The 20,404-nt window shown below is 41.9% G+C and overlaps 2 protein-coding genes across 2 annotated transcripts in view; one reads left to right on the plus strand and one right to left on the minus strand.

Annotated features, from left to right (window-relative positions):
• Nucleotides 1-755, minus strand: part of IQCK (IQ motif containing K) — a 216,423-nt gene extending 215,668 nt beyond the window's left edge. Inside the window, exon 1 of the mRNA XM_037057114.1 lies at nucleotides 477-755. Within this exon, the coding sequence (XP_036913009.1) occupies nucleotides 477-666 (190 nt within the window). The 5' untranslated portion in view covers nucleotides 667-755. The remainder of the gene's footprint in view (nucleotides 1-476) is intronic.
• KNOP1 (lysine rich nucleolar protein 1) lies at nucleotides 665-19,867 on the plus strand. Its single transcript, XM_037057105.1, is given in 7 exon segments — nucleotides 665-782; nucleotides 1,497-1,530; nucleotides 3,813-4,013; nucleotides 4,015-4,732; nucleotides 6,371-6,439; nucleotides 18,060-18,137; nucleotides 19,525-19,867. Coding segments are annotated over 7 exon segments (1,530 nt in total). The 3' UTR covers nucleotides 19,837-19,867.
• Nucleotides 19,868-20,404: the final 537 nt, after the last annotated feature.

Genomic DNA, 20,404 nt, shown 5'->3' on the forward strand with positions numbered 1-20,404 from the left:
CAAAGGGATTAACACCCAAGTCTGTCTCTAGACCACGCTTGTTCAATATGTGGGCCATTGATTACCAATATCAGAATTTCCAGGGTGAACATTAAAAGTGCTGATTCCTAGCCCCCTTTTAGGAGCTCTGTGGGAGGGCCCAAGGAATCTACATTTTAAACAAGCTCCCAACTCTTCCCCAGAGATTCTTTCCTGTTCACTAAATGACGTTTGAGCACCACTGGCCCACACTACCTTGTCCTCTTTCATTGCGCTTTTCCCAGGCTGCCCCATACTTGCCACCTGACTAGGAACGAATTTTGGAGGCCGCGCTGGGTGACTCAAGCAGACCTCTCGGGGCCTCTTTCCCTGGCGTAAAATGGGGAGCTCCGCGGGTCTGAGGACATTAGTCAACTGGCACCAAGAAGGCCTCCAATCACGCGGCCCCCGCGGGACCCCTAGAGTACCGCCCCTCTCACCTTGCCCGGCCTCCCTACCTTGGCAGATCAGCTCCCACAGGTTCTTCCCTGGCGCTTTTGCAACCTTCCCCGGCGAGAGGGCCCGCTCGGGGGACGTGGGGCACACGGTTGGCACTGGCGTCCTGCTGGTGACAGACGACTTCAGAGAGTGGGCCTCGCGTTGCCCTAAGAAACTGCTCACCCGCCCCAGTGCCGCCATGGTGCCCATGGTTTCCACGACAACCACGCTCTTCCCCCGGCCGCGACCCGGAAGAAGCAGGAGCTCTCGAACGGCGGACCCGCCTCTCGAAATGGATATCCGGGTCACCCCGGAGTGGGTTCTGTGTTGGAATCGGAGAAGTTTGATCTGCCGATGAGAACCGTTGATGTAACGTTAGAAGGGCGGAGAGGAGTCTGGAGATGGGGCTTGGAGACTTGGACAGTGAACAGATTGAAAAGCGGACGACTTGCGTTCTCAAGTTCACACCGTCTCCCTCTCTCTCTAGTCTCCGGTATGTCCTGGCTCTGGCTTGAGGCCGCCGCCTTCAGAAGTTCTTCCTCCTTTTAGCGGGGCCCGTAGCTGGATTCTTCCCAGTGTGTTTGTGTGGAAACTTTGGCTCAGCAGAGCCTTTGAGGGACCAGCTTTGCCTACTGGGTTCCTTGCTTCCGGCTAGTGATCCTGTGGTGGAAGTGGGGTCTTGGTGCTCTTGTGCAGAACCCCGACTCCAGGTCTCGGCCTGGGTTCCAAAGTTTCCAAGCCTCAGTTTGCAAGTCTTTGAGATGGTGTAGTCATACCATCCTTCATGAGGCTGCCCCAACAATTTAGTTGGGTTCACTTTGTCATGTTGGAGTGAATACATTTGGGGTCGCAGGGTTGAAGAGGATCTTCATTGCTAGAGAGGATGGATGCTACAGTGTTCTAAATTACAGAGTTGGGGAGAGAAGGTGATTAAGTTGACAACAATCTTCCCTTGGTTTATTTTATTTTATTTTATTTTATTTTTGTCTTCTTTTTTTTTCCCAAATCAGGTCTGTTGACCGACCACTCCTCCATCTGAGGCACTCTGGGCTCCCTTGACTCCACCCTCTCCAGGTTTGCACCTTCTCCCTCTCCTTTGCCATCTGCTCTTTCTCTGCCCACCCATATAAAAGTCTACTCTCTGAGGCTCTGTTCCAGACTATTTCTGTCCAACGCTTAATTACTATCTATATATTCCAAATATGAACTATATGGCTTTTATATATTTTCCCCATGGTAGCCTACTCACCTCTGAACCTCAGACCCATATATCCACCTGTCCATGGAACATCTCCACTTAAATATCTCAAAGTATTTGTTCAAACCAGCGTACCTCCAGCCTCCCACCACCACCTTCAGTTCCTTTATCTCAGGGATTAGTGCCAACACCTTGCAGTTCCCCATGGTGGAAAACTTTTTCAGAAAGTTTCCTGACAACTGGTAGTCTAGGTTAGAAGACCTCCATTATCCTGACATTACCTCTGTGCTTGCTTTTATCACCTGTACCATCTGTGTTATTACACCTTTTTCTCTCCCACATCTGCTTGCTTTTTGATGGCAGGTGTTTTATCTCGTAATCTTTGTATCTTTAGTGTTCATCCCTCGTTCAATGAGTACATATTTTTTTTAAAGATTTTATTTATTTATCTTTAGAGGGGAAGAAAAGGAGAGAAGGAGAGAATATCAATGTATGGTTGCCTGTCATGAGTTCCCTGTTGGGAACTGGCCTGCAACCCAGGCATGTGCCCTGACTGGGAATTGAACTGCGATCTGTGGTTCGCAGGCCGCGCTCAATCCACTGAGCTACACCAGCCAGGGCCAATGAGTACATATTTTTAACACCTATGTGCCAGGTACAGAGTTAGGCTCTGGGAGTACAAGCAAACCTTGCTTTACTGTGCTTCACTTTATTGCACTTAACAGGTATTCTGTTTTTACAAATGGAAGACAACCCTCCACCAGCCAGACGATTGCTATTTGCTTTATTATGGTGGTCGGGAACTCGCTTTATTACAGTGGTCTGGAACCCACAAAAGTCTTCCTCTACAGCAGAAAACAAGACATGAGTGAATGAGTGGGTGCTCCCTTGACTCTCCTGGAGCAATTATGAATGAATTTGAGCTCTACCTCAGGCCTGGCCTGGTTCTTTGAGGCTGCTAAGAGTGAGGCAGGTCTGAATCTGAAGAGAACTCCAAGATGGAGAAGCTCCTGAACTTTCCCTCCCACCGTGTAAACCTTTTATTAGAGGATGTTTATTTCTGGTTTCCCTGAGTGTCTCCATGTCATCCAGGGAGCAACAGGCACTGGGATGGTGACTGGGGTGAGAGAAATAGCCCAGCTGGAAGCTGAAGTGTACTGAGGGCTCCAGCCTCTTCATACAGGTGCCTCCCTTACATTTTCCAAATATATATATATATATAAGTAAAAGGCTGGACACTCTAGGTTGCTGTGTGTCATCTTCAGTCATTAAATGTTAGCAATTTATTTAAAAAATTAAAAAGCAGGCTGGATGTCCTCCTCTGTGCTCCCCCACACCTGCATCTGATTTAGTTCAACTGTCTTTTTATGGATGGGGAAAGTGAGGCCTGGAGAAGCCAGCAGCTATGAGGCAAGGATGTCAGAGTCACCACTTGAACCCAGGTGTTATGTACCCTAGATGGGGCTCCTCTCACTATACTTCTCTGCTGGTCTTACTACTGCCACACAGGGAAGTAATTAGAATAAGTCACTTAGGTGCAGGTTGGAGGAATTGATTTCTAGACACAAAGCAGAACTGTTTAGATGAACATACTTACGGGTTAATTGTGCCATAGTCACTGCATTGGTGGGAATCAGCAAGAAGGACTGACATTAGGAATACTGTACTCTTCGTCCAGTATAATGTGAGTCCCTGGAGGGCAGTGCCTGGTCTGTCTTGTTTGATTGCAGTTGTACTCATGGTAGGCAGCTGGTAAATTTCTGAAGAATGAATAACTAGGCTTAGATATTTGAGAAAGAGGGTTAGGAAAAGGAGTCAACAATGTAGCAAGCACTTTCTATGGATTATCTCAAATTATTCTTTCCAACAGCCCTTTGAGAAGTGGTGTTTTCCCACATTTTCCAGATGGGAAAATTAAGGCTCAGGGAGAATAGGCAAGTGGCTTAAGGTAAGGCAGCAGTTTGGATTTCAGCCTGGGGCTGTGTGAATATTAGCTCCATTCTGTGTCTTTGATCATATTTCCCTTTGCTCCTGTGTAATCATGCTTGTTTTTCCACACCATCCACTCAAAGAAACTTGACTCTTCGCAATACCTGGTTGAATTGTACACAACGTGGTTTGGTGGAGGAATAACTTGTACCCTTTATTTGTTTTTTAGGAATAATCACAAGACCCACAAAGGAGACTTGAACCTTAGGCTTCCAGAGGGGAAAAAAAAGAAGGTGGTGGTGATTAGAGAACCAGAGTCTCAGTACTTGGTTGTAAACAGAAATAGTTGCTTCATTGAAGTCTGTCCCACAAGAGCCATATCACCCATGAAGAGTGTGATCCAAGGGCAGGTATCTGAGATGCCTCTGGTAAAAAAAAAAAAAAAAAAAAAAGAAGGGCCACAGCACCCTCTGTGAGGAGCATCTAGAACTTGAGACCATGTTACGTGCCAGGTGGACAGAGAAGTCTTCCAGTCCCAGGACACAGGCTGTTGGTCCATCTGAGTTCCTCAGTGGGGAAAAGAAAAAGAAGAGGAAGTCCTTTTGGCCTCTGGCTATGTCCCCTGATTTAAGGATGAAGACCTCCCTGAACCCCAGACAGAGGGAGGAAATGAGCATTCTTGGCAAGAAGCTCAAAATACACAAGAAGGAAGAAAAAGCCCAGAAAACCACAGCCTTCTCAGTCAGGGACACTTGGTTCAGCGAGGCCAGGAATCTGCGTGCTTGCTTTTTGGGAAAGGATGACCAGGAACAGGCAGGTTTGGGGCAGAAAAGGAAGCAGGGGAGCCCCAGGGAACATGACATGAAGATGAAGAAGAAGAAAATCCACCCAGAGGGAGACACCCACTTTGGCCATCCCAAGCCCTCTAGGTCTGTGGAGAGCAGCCCTAGGAATGGAAGTAAAAAGAAGCCAGTCAAAGTTGAGACTTTAGAATATATCCCAATAGGAGATGGCCTCAAGGCCCCTGTGAAGAAGAAAAGGAAGTCCAATGAAAAGGCAGGGTAGCCAGGCATTGAAGAGCCAGCTCTGAAGAGAAAAAGAACAAAGAAAAGGAAAGAGAGCAAAGTATAAGGAGTAACTTGGGAGAAGGTAGGTTGTCCTTCAGAAGTTGACTACTTTGAGAGAATAAGGGTGGAAGTTGGGAGTGTATGTATGTGTACATGTGCACACATGGGCAACTCAACTTTTCAGCTGAAAGAACTCTATTTAAACCGACTTAAGCCAGAAAAGTTTATTGACACGTACTGAGGGGTGGGTCTGGCACAAGAGGAAGGGGCTCAGTTAATACTGACTGAAGGACAGATCTGGAGTTGGATCATCATGTCTTTGTGGCCTGTCCTCAGCTCTACCAGATGTAGTTGGGGATTATAGGGATGCTCACAAAATGTAGTTCTGTGTCTAGGATTTTTCCCAGGTCTGCCCTGGTGCAGGATTAGACTGGATTTCACCAATTTCCTCCTTTATTGAGAAACCTTTGGGGTTTAGGAGGAACACCAGAGGTTTTGGAGCCCAACTCTTCAGATCTAGAATCCCTTCTGCCAAGAACCCAGTGAAAGGTAGACATTTCCCCTCTGCTTAATATCTGTGACAGGGACTCAGCCTACCAGAGTAGCCCCTGAAATGTATGCATGTCGTTGTCAAGGTCTTCCCAGATTATGTTAGAGAACAGAGCCTCTGGGAATAAGTGAAATGTGGCAGTTGTCATTACTGAAGGGAAAGTGGCCGGCCTGAGGCCTCACCAATCAGAGTCCCTCAATGTCTGAAGCCAGTGAGAGAGTGTGGCCCACGTAAACTTCCATGGTTAGGGCAGGCCCAGAGAGGATGTCCCATGACAGCTGAGATATGTGAGGGGCCTTGGTAATTTGTGCAAATAGAGCAACAGGTGCAGAGGCCCTGGGAAGAGCAAAAAGTCTGGGATGGGGAGAACTGGGTGACAGTGACAGAGAACCATAGAGACCACAGAAGTCTGGATTTTATGTAAGCAAGATGAGAGCCCTAGGAGTGTTTTGGGAAGTGAGGTGACATGGTCTGATTGAGGTTTTTTTAAAGATAAAATTAACATAAAATTGTGTACATTTAAGGTGTACAGTGTATTCTGATTGAATTTCTAAAGCTCACCTGAGGTACTTGTAAAATGGGAGGGTGAGGAAGCAGGAGTTAGAGACCCATAGTTTTCCAGGCAAGAGAGAAGGCAGTGACTAGGGAGTGCGGTTGAGCAGTGTGGAGGAGAGAATTGGGTAGGTTTGGGTTTGCTGGCAGGTCCATTCCCCACACCGATCAGAGGCCTGAGCTCACCTCTGCATTTCCTGTTCCTTGCCGTCCTGTCCCCCACCCTCACCTCTACTATCAGTGGGACTGTATGTTTTTCCTCTTTGCTGGTTTGCCATTACCCTGGGAGGTCAGATGACTAGTGGTGGGAAAAGTCATGCCCTTAGCCTGAATCAGGAGACTTGAGTTAGTGTCAGCCTTACCCCTGAGCTGTGGGGGTTACTGCATGATAGTCACTTCACCTCTCTGAACCTTAGCTTCATCTGTCAAATAGGTGTGTGCCACAGTTTTGAGGAGAATCATGGAAGGGAAAGGATGTCAAATGTTCTGTAGGTGATGGAGTTTGGGGTGCTGCTAGGTTCTTCGGTCTTTTCTGGACTTTGTCATGATCTTACCTTACAGGGCTGCTTGGGCAGAGGGCCTATGCTTGACTTTTGCTCCCTTTGCTCTCCTGTGTAGGAGCCTGACACAGACTTAGATGTGGTGTTGGAAAAGAAAGGCAACATGGATGAGGCACCCATAGACCAGGTATGGCCCAGGTCCTCATCCCTCTCATACGTGTCTTGCTGCTCTCCTCCTATCAGGCCACAAGATCCTGGTCTCAGAAGGGCCCAGGGCGCCAAAAGCCACCAGTCCAGATTCTGTGGCTCATCTCCCACAGCAGAGAATTCCGTGACCTTCTCCACTTCATAGTGGGAGAGCCCTTCACTGCCATGTTATTGGCTGAGGGGCCATCTGATTATTTAAGAACCTCAGGCTAAAGCTTTCCTTCCTGTAGCCACTGCAGTGGGGAGAAAGGTGCATGTCCCCGACACCTAAAGCCAGGGCAGAGAACACATGCTCAACCAGGCCCACAGCTTGTCACCTCCTGGCTTCAATTCAGGAGTATTTAGAGAAGTGGTTCTGTTGTGGACTAACTTCCATTTCTTTAAAGCCCAGATCCCCTGGTAAGTGGTTTCTGTATAGGAGCTGGACTTTCTGGAATTGGGGTACTTTCACAACCCTGGACCCCAAGGCCTGGGAGGACAGTGTAGTAACTACATAGGCTTGGCTGTGGGCCATTACTAAATAGGTGACCTAGGGTAGTCACTAACCTTATTTAACCTTAAGTAGGTAAAACCAAACCAGGTTGTGTTATGAGACACTCAGCGGGAGTCTACCTCATACTTACACATTTAAATTTTTTTAATTTTTCATTATATTACAGTTGTCCCGGTTTTTTCCCTTTTGCCCTCCTCCACTCAGCCCAACCCTCTTATCCAGACTCAAGCCTTTCTCCGTTGTCCATGTTCATGGGTCATTCGTATAGGTACTTTGACTAGTACCTTCCCCTTCCTTCCACCATTCCCCAATCCCCCTCACTCTTTCCCTCCTACAGCTATCAGTCTGTTCCATGTCTCTGGTTCTGTTTTTCTTGTAAGTTTATTTTGTTCATTCTAGTTGTGAGATTATATGGTTTTTGCCTTTGGCTGACTAGCTTATTTCACTTAGCATAACAGTCTCCAGTTCTATCCATGCTGTCCGACCAGGTAGGACTTCTTTCTTTCTGCTGCATAGTTCCACTGTGTAGATGAACCACAGTTTTTGAATTCACTCATCTACTAATGGGCACTTGAACTGTTTCCAACACATTGTTGTTGTTGTTATATTTTAAGATTTTATTTATTTATTCCTAGAGAGTGGAACAGAGGAAAGAACCATCAATGTGTGGCTGCCTCTCACAAAGCCCCCACTGGGGACCTGGCCCGCAACCCAGGCACATGCCCTGACTGGGAATCAAACACTGCAACCCTTTGGTTCACAGCCCACACTCAATGCACTGAGCTATGCCAGCCAGGCCAACACTTTGCTATTGTAAATAGTGCTGCTATGAGCATAGGGGTGCATAAGTTCTTTTAGATTGGTGTTTCAGGATTTGTAGGGTATATTCCAGGCAGTGGAATCACTGGGTCATAAGGCAGTTCCATTTTTAATTTTTTCCACAGTGACTGTACTACTCTGCATTTCCACCAACAGTGCAGTAGGGTTACATTTTCTCCACATCCTCACCAGCACTTGTTGTTAGTTGATTTATTAATGATAGCCATTCTGACAGGTGTGGGGTGATAGCTCATTGTGGTTTTAATTTGCATCCCTGATTGCTAGTGATGTTGAGCACCTTTTTATAAGTCTGTGGGCCATCTGTACGTCCTCCTTGGAGAAGTGTCTGTTCAAGGCCTTTGCTCATTTTTTAATTCAGTTGTTTGTTTTTCTGGCGTTGAGTCATGTTGGAAATTAAACCATTATCCAATGTGTTATTGGCAAATATGTTATCCCATACAGTTGGTTCCCTTTTCATTTTAATGATTGTTTCTTTAGCTGTGTGGGAAGTTTTTAATTTGATGTATTCACATTTATTTTTTTCCTTTATTTCCCTTTCCTAGGAGATATGTCAGTGAAATATTGCCACATGGGATTTCTGAAATTTTACTGCCTATGTTTTCCACTAGGACTTTTATGGTATCGCAATTTATATTTAAGTCCTTTATCCATTTTGGGTTTATACTGGTATACGGTGTAAGTTGGTGTTCTAGTTTCATGTTTTTACATGTACCAGTCCAGTTCTCCCAACACCATTTATTAAAGAGACTTTTTAATCCACTGTATGCTCATACCCCCTTTGTCAAATATTAATTGAACATAGAAACATGGGTTTATTTCTGGGCTCTCTACTTGGTTCCATTGATCTATGTGTGTGTTCTTATGCCAGTACCAGACTGTCTGCATTACATTGGTCTTGTAGTGTAGTTTAATATCCAGTATTGTGACCTTCCTATTTTACTCTTCCCTGGATTGCTGGGGACATTTGGGGTCTTTTTTGGTTCCATATAAATTTTTGGAATATTCTGACTTGTGAAATATAACATTGATATTTTAAAAGGCATTGCGTTGAACCAGTGTATTGCTTTGAGTAGTATGGACATGTTAATCATGTTAATTCTTCCAAACCATGAACATAGTATATGCTTCCATTTATTTGTATCTTCCTCTATTTCTTTCTTCAGTGTTCTATAGTTTTCCAAGTACGGGTCTTTTACTTCATTAGTTAAATTTGTGTCTAGGTACTTTATTTTTCCTGTTACTCTAGTAAGTTGGATTTTTTTCATAGTTTCTCTTTCTGATAATTCATTGTTGGTGTACAAGATGCCATCAATTTCTGACTATTGATTTTGTATCCTGCCGTTTTGCCAAATTCACTTATTAGGTCAAGTAGTTTTTTGATGAAGACTATAGGGTTTCCTATTTACACTATCACGTTGTCTGTAATAGTAACAGTTTTACTTCCTCCTTTCCTATTTGGATGCCTCTTACTTCTTTTTCTTGTATAATCACTGTGGCTAGAACTTTCGGCACTATGTTGGATAGAAGTGGTCAAAGCAGGCACCCTTGTCTTGTTCCTGATATTAAGGGAAACACTTTTAGTTTTGCCCATAGAGTATGATGTTGGCAGTAGGTTTCTCTTATGTGGCCTTTATGATGTTGTGGTATGCTCCCTCTTTTTCTACTTTGCTGAATGTTTTTTCATAAATGGCTGCTGGATTTTGTCAAATACTTTTTCAGCATCCATTTATACGATCATGCCATTTTGTCTTTCATTTTGTTTATGTGATGTATTACATTTATTGATTTGCAAATGTTATACCATCCTTGCATCTTTGGGATAAACCCCACTTGGTCATAGTATATGTATATGATCTGTTTAATGTATTGTTGGATCTGGATTGCCAATATTTTGTTGAGAATTTTAGCATCTGTATTCATTAGAGATATTGGCCTGTAATTTTCTTTCTTTATTGTGTGTTTACCTTGTTTTGAATTTACCTTGTTTTGTTTTGATCTCTTAAAAAAGAGTTTGGAGTCTTCTCTCTTCTTGAATTTTTTTAATACTTTGAGAAGGATAGGAGTTAGTTCTTCTTTAAATGTTTGATAAAAGTCACCTGTGAAGCCATCTGGTCCAGGGCTTTTGTGTGCTGGGGGTTTTTTGATTACTGCTTCAGTTTCCCTAATTGTTATCAGTCCATTCAGACTTTCTGCTTCTTCCTGAATCAGTTTTGGGAAATTGTATATTTTCAGCAGTATGTCCATTTTGCTTAGGTTGTCCAGTTTCTTGGCATGTAGTTCTTAGTAATTTCTTATAATCCTTTGTATTTCTGTGGTATCATTATTTCTCCTCTTTCATTTCTGATTGTATTTATTTGGGTCTTCCCTTTTTTTTTCTTGATGAGTGTGGTTAAGTTTGTTTATCTTGTTCAAGAACGAGCTCCTGGATTTATTGATTTTTTGGATTTTTTAAAATTCTCTGTGTCACCTAATTCTGCTCTGATCTTGATTATTTCCTTCTTTCTACTTGTTCTGGGCTTTGTTTGTTGTTGTTCCTGTTTTCTTTTTTATCTAGGGTTAGCTTTTTTTTAGATTTTTCTGCCTTCTTTAGGTAGGCCTGTGCCGTTATAAACTTCCTTCTCAGGACTGACTGCCTTTGCTGTGTCCCATAGGTTTTGGGTTGTTTTGTGTTCATTTTCATTGGTACAGATATTTTTTGATTTCTTCCTTGATCTCATTGTTAACCCACTCATTGTTTAATAGCATGTTATTTAGTCTCCATGTATTTGACTGTTTTTGAGGCTTTTCCTTGGGGTGGGTTTCTAGTTTCTAGCCATTGTGATCCAAGATGCTTGATATGATTTCAATTTTCTTGTATTTGTTAAGGCATGTTTTGTGTCCTACCATGTGGTTTATCTTTGAAAAGGATCCATGTGTGTTTGAAAGTAATGTATACTTTTCTTATTGGGAGTGAAGTGTTATATAAATTTGAAGTTATATTTGATCTTGAGTGTTTTTCCATGCCGTACTATGCACGTTGATTCTTTGAAAGATCTATCTGTTGTTGACAGTGGGGTGTTAAAATCTCCTATAATGACTCTATTGCTGCCAATCTCCTTCTTAAAGTCCTCTAAGATTTTCTTTATGTATTTAGGTGCTCCTATGTTGGGTGCATATATGTTTACAAGGGTTATATCCTCATGTTGGACTCCTCCCTTAAGTATTATATAGTGACATTGTTTGACTCTTGTTAGGGGTTTTGTCTTAAATATCTGATGCAAGTATTGCTACCCCAGCTTTTTTTTTTCATGTCTATTTGCTTGGAATATTTATTTCCATTCCTTCACTTTCAGCCTGTATAGGTCTTCTGTTCTGAGGTGGGACTTACGTAGACAGCATATATGTGGGTCATGTTTTCTTATCCACTCAGCTATCTTATGCCCTTTGATTGTAGCATTTAATCCATTTACATTTGAGGTTATTATTGTAGGTACTATCTTGTTCAGTGCCATTTTTTCCTTTTGGGCCTGTTTTCCTTTGTCTCTCTCTTTCTGTTTCTTCTTAAAGCAGTCCCTTCAGCATTTCTTGCAGTGCTGGCTTGGTGGAAATGTACTCTTTTAGCCTTCTTTTGTCAGGGAACCTTTTTTATTTCACTTTTTATTTTAAATGAGAGCCTTGCTGGATAGAGAAATCTTGGTTGCATGTACTTGCTTTTTATTACATGGAATGTTTTGTGCCAATCTCTTCTGGTTTATAGTGTTTCTCTCAAGAAATCAGCTGATAGCCTTATCAAAGCCCCTTTATATGTTACTAGCTGTTTCTCCCTTGCTGTCATTAAAATTCTCTCTTTGTCTTTAAATTTTGGCATTTTAATTATGATGTGTTTTAGAGTGGGCCTCTTTGGGTTCATTTTAATTGGGACCCTCTATGCTTCCTGAACTTGCATGGTTTTTCCCTCACCAAGTTAGGGAATTTTTCTGTCATTTTTTTGAAACAGTTTTTTATCCTTTGCTCCTTTTCTTTTCCTCTGGTATTCCCATGGTGCGAATGTTGTTACATTTCATGTCCTGAAGCTCCCTTAAACTATCCTGGTTCTTTTTGCGTCTTTTTACTATATAGCGCTCTGACTGGGTGTTTTTTTTTTTCTACCTTGTCTTCCAGCTCTCTGCTTCATCTGGAATTTAATACCTTCTAGGAATTAGTATTCTTCCTTTCAGATATTATATTGTTCATATCCTTCTTATTCTTATTCATAGTTTGTATGTCCTGTTTTATGCTGCTGTATTTCCCACTAAGTTGCTTTTAACTCCTATTAAGTACCTTGTAGTTCTCACTGAGTTCCTTGAGTATCCTTATAACCATTTTTTTAACTTTACATCTGATAGATTGCTTGCCTCAATTTCATTTAGCTCTTTTTCTGAATATTTCTCCTTTCCTTTCAGTTGGAGGTTGTTTCTTTGTCTCCCCATTTTAGGTGACTCTTTTAATTTCTTTGTCAGATTGCTCTGCTTTGATCACCTATCTTCCTGTGGTGGCCTGTGGTAGGAGTTCTGTTGACTTAGTGCTGCAGTATCTTTGATCTCCTATTCAGGATGCTTTATTCAGTTTATGTTGGCATTCTTGTAGTATATGGGCTTTGATTACTGAATGCTCATTCACTGATGGGTACTCTCATACAGCTGGCTGACTAGGAGTCACAATATCCAAAATGTGTTGTATGCTGTTATATAGGTACTGGCAGAACAAAGCAAAACTACTTAGAAAACCAAACCTACACTAGCAAAACAAAAAACAAAAACCCTACCACAAACTACATCAGTGATATGAACAGCAAATGAACAAAGATTAATAAAGGTAGAAAGGAATTACAATAGGAAAAAGACAATGATATGACTAAAGGAGAGAATTTGATTTTAAGAGGGAAGAAGGAGGAGAAAAAATAAGAATGGGGAATAGAAACAATGCAAAGAAAGGGAGAAAATAAAATTTAAAACATAAGTAAAACAGGGAATGGCAATGGCAAAATGGAGTAAGCAAAGGGAAGAGTATAAGGTTTGAAATCAAATTTTAAAAAAATAGTGTATCACTAAGAACAACAACAGATGAGCAAAGATTTACATAGGTGGGAAGAGAGTAAGAATATATAAGAAAGAGAATATGAGATATCTTCAGTAAAGTGTTTTTGAGAGAATAGAGGGAGGAGAAATAACAAAAGTAAGGAATAGTACAGCTGCACCAGTATCAGGAGCAAGACCAGCAGGTATGCTTTCTTCTGGCCTTATTACAGCTGTGGGAGTGCAGCTTCCTCTCCCCATTGGCCACTGAGCAATCCCAGACCAGGGACTCTGGCCCAGTGGCAAAAGGCCAGAGACGAAAAGCCACCTGCCAGGACATCCTCGCCAGCGATTGGCTGGGGGGCAAGGGAAGCCAAGGGCTGCCCAATCTCAGCCCACCTGGGGAAATAGGCTGCGTGCCCCTGCTATGAGTCCCAGTTTCACTGTACTGTGCTCCACGCCCAGCCCATCCTCCTCCCCAGCCTCCGCATACCTTTACTTATAAAGTAGGAGGCTCTCAATGGTCCCCTCATGCTTTACAAGCAAGTAATTCCTGGAGAGAAGCAATAGTGTGTGATGTGGGATGGCTTCTGTCTTATGGGGCTTCTCCAGGAGAGGAAGAGAAAACTAGTGAGTACTTAAAAGAAAGTCCAGTATGAGAAGGGAGACCTACAAATGCCTTTGCGGCGCTGGGGGACTCTCCCTGGAGGAAAGGTCATCTTAGTGGGGATGAGAAAATCAAAATGGAATGACACCAACAGAGCACTGTTCAAGGCCTGGCAAAACACAGGCTCCAAGAAAGGGGAACTCCCCATTCTCCTGTAGGTCAAGGTCATGCAGTTTGTCAGGGCAACAGTAAATAGCCAGGCTGCTCTGACCCATCCAGGCCCCATGCCCCTCCCCATAGCTCGGTTCCCAGTATGCGCAGCCACTCAGGACTCAGGGAGATACTATGACCCTGAGTCATCAGACTCTTTAACTTCATATGAACAGGGCCCACAAATAACCTTTTGGCTTTTCTATTTGTGCCTATTTAATATTTTACAATTCTGGGAAAATTTCTGACCATTTTGCATAATAGAGAATTCTTGACTGTGAGTGGAGTTTTCTGTCTCACCTCTCCCCCTGTCTTTCGTAAGTTCACTGTTATAAAATTGAAAGGAAAAAAAAAAGGAACCTGAAATGCTATCCCCTAATAATCACTGTTAACCCTTTGTTGATATATTTTTCTAGATTTATCCCTTCTAGCTTTATGTGTAATTTTGTTTTTTTTAAATGTATTTTTTATAAATTAATTTTTTAGTTACAGTCAACATACAATATTATTTTAGTTTCAGTTTCTAAACATAATGATTAGACATTTATATAACTTATGAAGTGATCACCCTGATAAGTCTTGTACCCATCTGGCACTATACTAGTTGTAACAATATTGACTACATACATTCCTTTTGCTGTGCTTATACTATTCTGTAACTGGCAATTTGTACTTCTTAATCCTATCACCTTTTTCACCCAGCCCTTCAATGCTGATTTCTGGTTTCATGCCACTGTGGTGAGCAAATATGCTTGATATAATTTGTTTTCTTGAATTTATTGAGACTTGTTTTATGGCCTAATATGTGCTGTATCCTAAAAAAATGGTCCATGTGCACTAGAAAAAAAGTATAATCTGCTCCTTGGGACTAAATGTTCTGTAAATGTCTATTAACTTGCTCTAATTTGATGTGTTACTTAAGGCCATTATTTCCTTATGAAAATTTTGTCTGGATGATCATTGAAGTAAGTAGGGGTATTAAGGTCCCCAACCAACTATTATAGTATTACTGTTAATTTCTGCCTTTATGTCAATTAATATTTGATTTATATACTTAGGCGCTCCTATATTGGGTACCTAGATATTTAGAATTGTTATATCCTCTTGTTGGATTGACCTTTTTATCATTATGTAACATCTGCCTTTGTCTTTTTTACATTCTTTGTCTTTAATTTTGTGTGATATGAGTATTGCTATCCCAGTTTTCATTTCATTTGTATTTCCATGTAATATCTTTTGCCATACCTCCACTTTCAGTCTGTGTGTGTCTTTCAATTTAAAGCAAATCTCTTTTAGTTGGCATATAGATGGGTCTTTTTTTATTCTATTCCATTCTGCCATCTTATGTTTTTTGAGTGGAGCATTTAGTCCATTTACATTTAATTAGTTAACTATGTACTTTTTGACATTTTGTTAATTGTTTTTGTTTTTGTTTTTATGTTCTCTCCTTTTTTCTTCTCTTTATCTCTAATGTGCTGGTTTACTTCAGTGTTTTGTTTGGGTTTCTTTCTCTTTATTTTTTTCAGTATTTTTATAGGTTTTTGTTTTGTTTTGTGGTTACCATGAGTTGAAGATTTTATATGTGTGTGTGTGTGTGTGTGTGTGTGTATACATCTCATCTATCTATAGCAGTCACTTTAAGCTGATAGGCTTTTAAGTTCAGACACATTCTAAAAGCACCTCACTTTTACTCCCTACTCTAGAATTTGTTTTTGACATGTTTTACATTTTTTGTGTATCTAATGACTATTGTAAGTTAATTTTACTACTTTTGTCTTTTAACTTTCAGACTTGCTTTTTAAGTGGTTGATTTGCTGTATTTATTGTATATTTGTCTTTAGCAATGAGATTTTTTTCTTTCCTGTATTTTCTTGTATCTGGTTATGGCCTTTTTTTTTAAAATCTGCATAAGGAAGACCCTTTAGCCTTGACCAGTATGGCTCAGTTGATTGGGGGTCATCCTACAAGGCAAAAGGTTGCTAGTACAAACCCTGGTCAGGGCACACGCCTGGGTTGCAGGTTCCATCCCTAGTTGGGGCATATATAAAATCATCTGATAGATGTTTCTCTTTAACATTGATGTGTCCGTCCCTTTCTTTCTCCCTCTCTTTACCTCTCTCTAAAAATAAAATCTTTAGAGAAGACCCTTTAATGTTTCTTGTAAAGCTGATCTAGTGGTGGTCAACTCCTTTGGGTTTTGCTTGTCTGGGAAATTCTTTCTCCTTCAGCCCTGAATAATGATCTGCCAGCATAGTATTCTAGGTTATAGATTCCTTTCTTTCTGCACTTTATATATTTTCTGCTAGTCCCTTCTATCCTGTAAAGTTCCTGTTAGGAAATCAGCTGGTACCTTTTTTGTTTCTCCTTTATTTGACTACTCTTTCCTTCTTGCTGCCTCCGAGATTGTCTTTGTATCCTTAACTTTTGTCATTTTAATTACAATATGTCTTAGTGTGGGCCTCTTTGGGTTCATCTTTTTTGGAACTCTCTGCCTTGTGCTTCTGGATATCCCTTTCCTTCCCTAGATTAGGAAACTTTTCAGCATTATGTTTTCAAATATGTTTCCTGCCTCTTTTTCTCTCTTCTTCTTCTGTAATCCCTAAGACGTGAATGTTAAAATGCTTGATTTTGTCCCAGAGGTCCCTTATACTATTTTCATTTAAAAAAATTTTTTGTTTAAATGTTTTGAAATTGATTTTAGAGAGGGGGGAAGGAGGGGGAAGTGGGGAGAGAAAGAAACACAAACATCAATTTGTTATTCCACTTATTTATGCATTCATTGGTTGCTTCTCATACGTGCATTTACTGGAGATTGACCCCTTAACCTTGGTGTATCAGGACAACTCTCTAACCAACTAAGCTCTTGGCCAGGGCATATTAAAAATCATTTTTTATCTTGCTGTTCTCATTATTTCCACTATTTGGTCTTCTTGTTTGCTGATCTATTCTGCTGTTAATTCCCTCTAATGTGCTAGTGATTTCAATTATTACATTCTTCATCTCTGAGTTTAAAGTATTTCTTAAAGTGTTCTGAGTTCCTCTATTCTACTCTGAAATTTGTTGAGCATCCTTATGACTGTTTCTTTGAATTCTTTATCAGGTAAATTACTTATCTCTGTTTCATTAGAATTTTTCTCATTTCTTCATTTGGGACATATTTTTTGTCTCCCATTTTGTTTCACTTTGTGTTTATTCTTGAGTTAGATGAAATAGCTCTCCCTCCCAATCTTGAAAAAGTGGCCTCTGTGTAGACTGTGTGCTGGATTGTTTTGGCAGGCTTGCTGTAGTCAAATTGGGTGTGCACAGTGATTATTGCCTGGCCAGAAGTTATGGGGTCCTGGTAGGGCACCGTAGAGGGTGCCTGCCTTTTTGTCCTCCTCAGCTGTGTGGGGCTACCCAGTATGCCTATGGCACTTGCTGATGATTTAGTTGTCTGCTGCACAAGCTGGGTCTGACCAGGGCTGTTCTGGTGTGCACATGGCAGCACCCTACTAGTTCTGCACTTTCTCTGGACAGGGCAGCCTGTGTGCACACGCTTTATCACTCGGCTAGTTCCATACTGTCTCCAGGCAGGGTAGCACTCTGAGCAAATACTCCAGAGATTTGTTAGCTCCGCACTCTCCAGCACCCTACTATTCTGTACTTACTCTCAACAGGGCAGCTCTGTGAACAAATACTGCACAATTTTGCTAGCTCTGCTCTCCAGGAGGAGGAATGCTGAATGCACAGACCACCCAGTGGGTACATGTAACAGTACCCTGATGTACCTGCTGGACCAATGTCCGGGTTGTGGGGCCACTTATATGTACACTGTGGTGTCCTCCTTTTCCTGTTTGAAGTTTTTGCTGGGTTTGCACTATGAATGCCCTGCCAGTGAACCAGAGCACCTGGATAGAGATCCTGCCCACTATCCAAGTGCAAGGGAAATGTAAACAATGGCAGTCACCAGTTCCTCCTGTCCTGGAGAGTTCCCTCAGGTCCCAAAGAGGTCTCACACTTCCCCAGGATTCTCTATGTCTTTCTCTTTCTTGTTGTGCAGAAGCTGTTCATTTGGCCCTCAGTTGCTTCTCAGGAGGAATTGTTCCAAGTATAGGTGTACATTCTCTGTGTCCTTGGGAGGGGCTACCTCAGCCTCCTCCTATTCCACTATCTTGAACCTACCTCTTTAAAATACATCCTTAAGGAATGGCTAAGCAAGAATAAATGAGGCCTGTCCACTTCTTAGGACAAAGTATTGCAGCCCTCAAGATGCTTACAGGCTGCTTTAAACAAATGCCTGCCCTAGGTTGCAGCAGAGTAAAGCTGCTTTCTTTCCTGTCACCTGCCAGTCCTTCTGCCCCATCTTCGTTGTAGGTTTTAAGCTCAAAGGAAAACTTCGTATCTCATTTCTTTTTTTTCTTTCCTCCCCATTGCTCAGGTGAGGCGAAAGGCTTTGCAAGAAGAGATTGATCGTGAGTCAGGCAAAACAGAAGCTTCTGAAACCCAGAAGTGGACAGTAAGTTTGATGCTGGAGCTCTTTGAGGTGGTGCACGTAGTATCCTGGACCCTCCCCCTCTCCTGGAGCATGAGGAGCTGAGTGACAAAAAGTCTGCCCCAGCCTGGGAGCTAGCTCCTTCACCGCCAGAACTTGCCCTGAGTTAATTTCTTTGATCCTGGTCTGCATGACTTTAGTCAGTTTGGGGAGCTACATTTCTTGCTTTCCCTCAGACACTGGAAGGAATGGGGACTTTTCTTAGGCCTTTGCTCTGAGGGGCTCTCTTGCATTTTCTTTAACATGAGTGATTCATGCATGGGTGGTAGAATGCTCTGGACAGGAATCAGAACCCTAAGTTCCTGGTCTGCCCAGTCTCTGGCTTGGCTCTGTGACCCTTCTCTGGGCTTCTGTTACCTTCCTGCTATAAAATGTGATGTTTCTTAGAAGAGAAGTACATTTCAAATTGCCATCTGCTCTCTTCCACCATCAGCTGGCAGAAACCTTAGGCTGATGAATGGGCTGGCCAGCTGGTGAGGTGAGGTGTACTATGCTATTTGCTATGAATTAGAGGAAGTGGAGTAAGGCAGACAGCTCAGAGTGTGAAAGATGTACCCTGGTGTTGGCCAGCCTTGAGATCCAATTCTATTGGGGTCAGTAAATTAGGCTTGTGTCCTATTAAGCTGCAAATCTCCATTTTCTTATCAGTAAAATGAGAGTAATAACAATACAAGGGGGGACCCCCCAAAAACAGTACTTACCAAAAAAATTGTGTATTCTTACATGTTTAAACTACAGTCACCTATCAAGATAATCTTTTTTTCCCCACTGCTATAATCAGTTTTTGAACTCATCAATTTCAATGCCTTTTAGTGCTTTTTTGGTATTATCACTTCCACATCGACAAAATGTTTCCCTTTGAGGACTTTTTAAATCCAGGGTAAAAAAAGGGTTGTTCAGGGCTAGACTTGGGGAATAGGAAGGATGGGGTGTGGGGGATTATGCCATTTCTAGTTAAAACCTGCTAGATACTCAATGCAGTGTGGGCAGGTGCATTCGTAAATCACCCATCATGAAATGGGCAAACATGTTGAGTCTTAACAAAAAAAAATCACTGAAGTCAAATGCAGCCTTTCACAATACTGTGTTCCTAGAACACTTACCTAATAGGGAAGCCTATACAATAAGGGGCCTGCCCTCCAGAAGATAATTCTGTTTTCGGGGGGTTCCCTTTAGGACTCAGGACTTTTGTTAGAATAAAGAAGGTTGATGTGTTCATGAGTACAGCGCCTGGTACATAGCAAGCACCTAATCAGCTGGATCCTTCCTGTGCTACTGGGGTTAGGGAAAGGAAAGGGCTTGCTCATTTGAAAACGTGGAAAATAACACCTTTTTTTTCTCATTAACACAGGGAACTCAGTTTGGTCAATGGGATACTGCTGGTTTTGACAATAAGAAACAGAAACTGAAATTTCTCAAACTTATGGCTGGCCTTAAAAATCTGTCCCCTTCATTCACCCACACCCCTGACATGATTGGAAGGCCCAACATGGCACTCAACAGGAAGACAGCCAACCCCCTGCAGCAAAGCCTGCAACAGGACTACGACTGGGCCATGAGCTGGAAGTACAGCTCAGGCACTGGCCTTGGCTTCACTACCACCCCAAGTAAGATCTTTTATATTGACAAGAATGCTTCCAAGTCAATCAAGTTTGAAGATTAAACTCTACACTGTCTTATCTCCCAAGTTAAAATTGTTGTTGTTATTCAGTTATGCAGATGAAAGCTTTGTGATAGTTGTCTGAAATTGAACTCCTACAAAGATAAAGGGGTGGGGGCATCTTATGTTTCAGGAGCCAATACAATATGGGAGTGGGTAAAAACCAGTTTTCTGTGTTAAGCCTTCCATCTCAATTTGAAGACATTATGTACAAGGGGGGACCCCCATAAAACCAGAATTTATTTATAAAAAATTGCATATTTATGCTTACGTGTTTAACTTCAGTCACCTTCAAAGTACTCTCCATTTGATGCAATACACCTATCAAGATTTTTTCCCCACTGCTCAAAAATTTCTGAACTCATTGATTTTGATGCCTTTTAGTGCTTCTACCATTTTTTGTTTCACCTATTTCACATCAGCAAAACATTTACCTTTGAAGATCTTTTTTATCTGAGGGAACAAGAAGAAGTTGCTCAGGGCAAGATTGGGTGAATAGGGAGGGTGGAGCACCAAGGGACATGCCATCTTGCTCAAAAACTATTGAGCACTTAGTGCAGTGTGGACAGGT

The sequence above is a fragment of the Sturnira hondurensis genome, unplaced genomic scaffold (assembly GCF_014824575.4).
Source record: "Sturnira hondurensis isolate 20B ecotype Veracruz unplaced genomic scaffold, ASM1482457v3 Scaffold0009372, whole genome shotgun sequence".
Lineage (NCBI taxonomy): Eukaryota > Metazoa > Chordata > Mammalia > Chiroptera > Phyllostomidae > Sturnira > Sturnira hondurensis.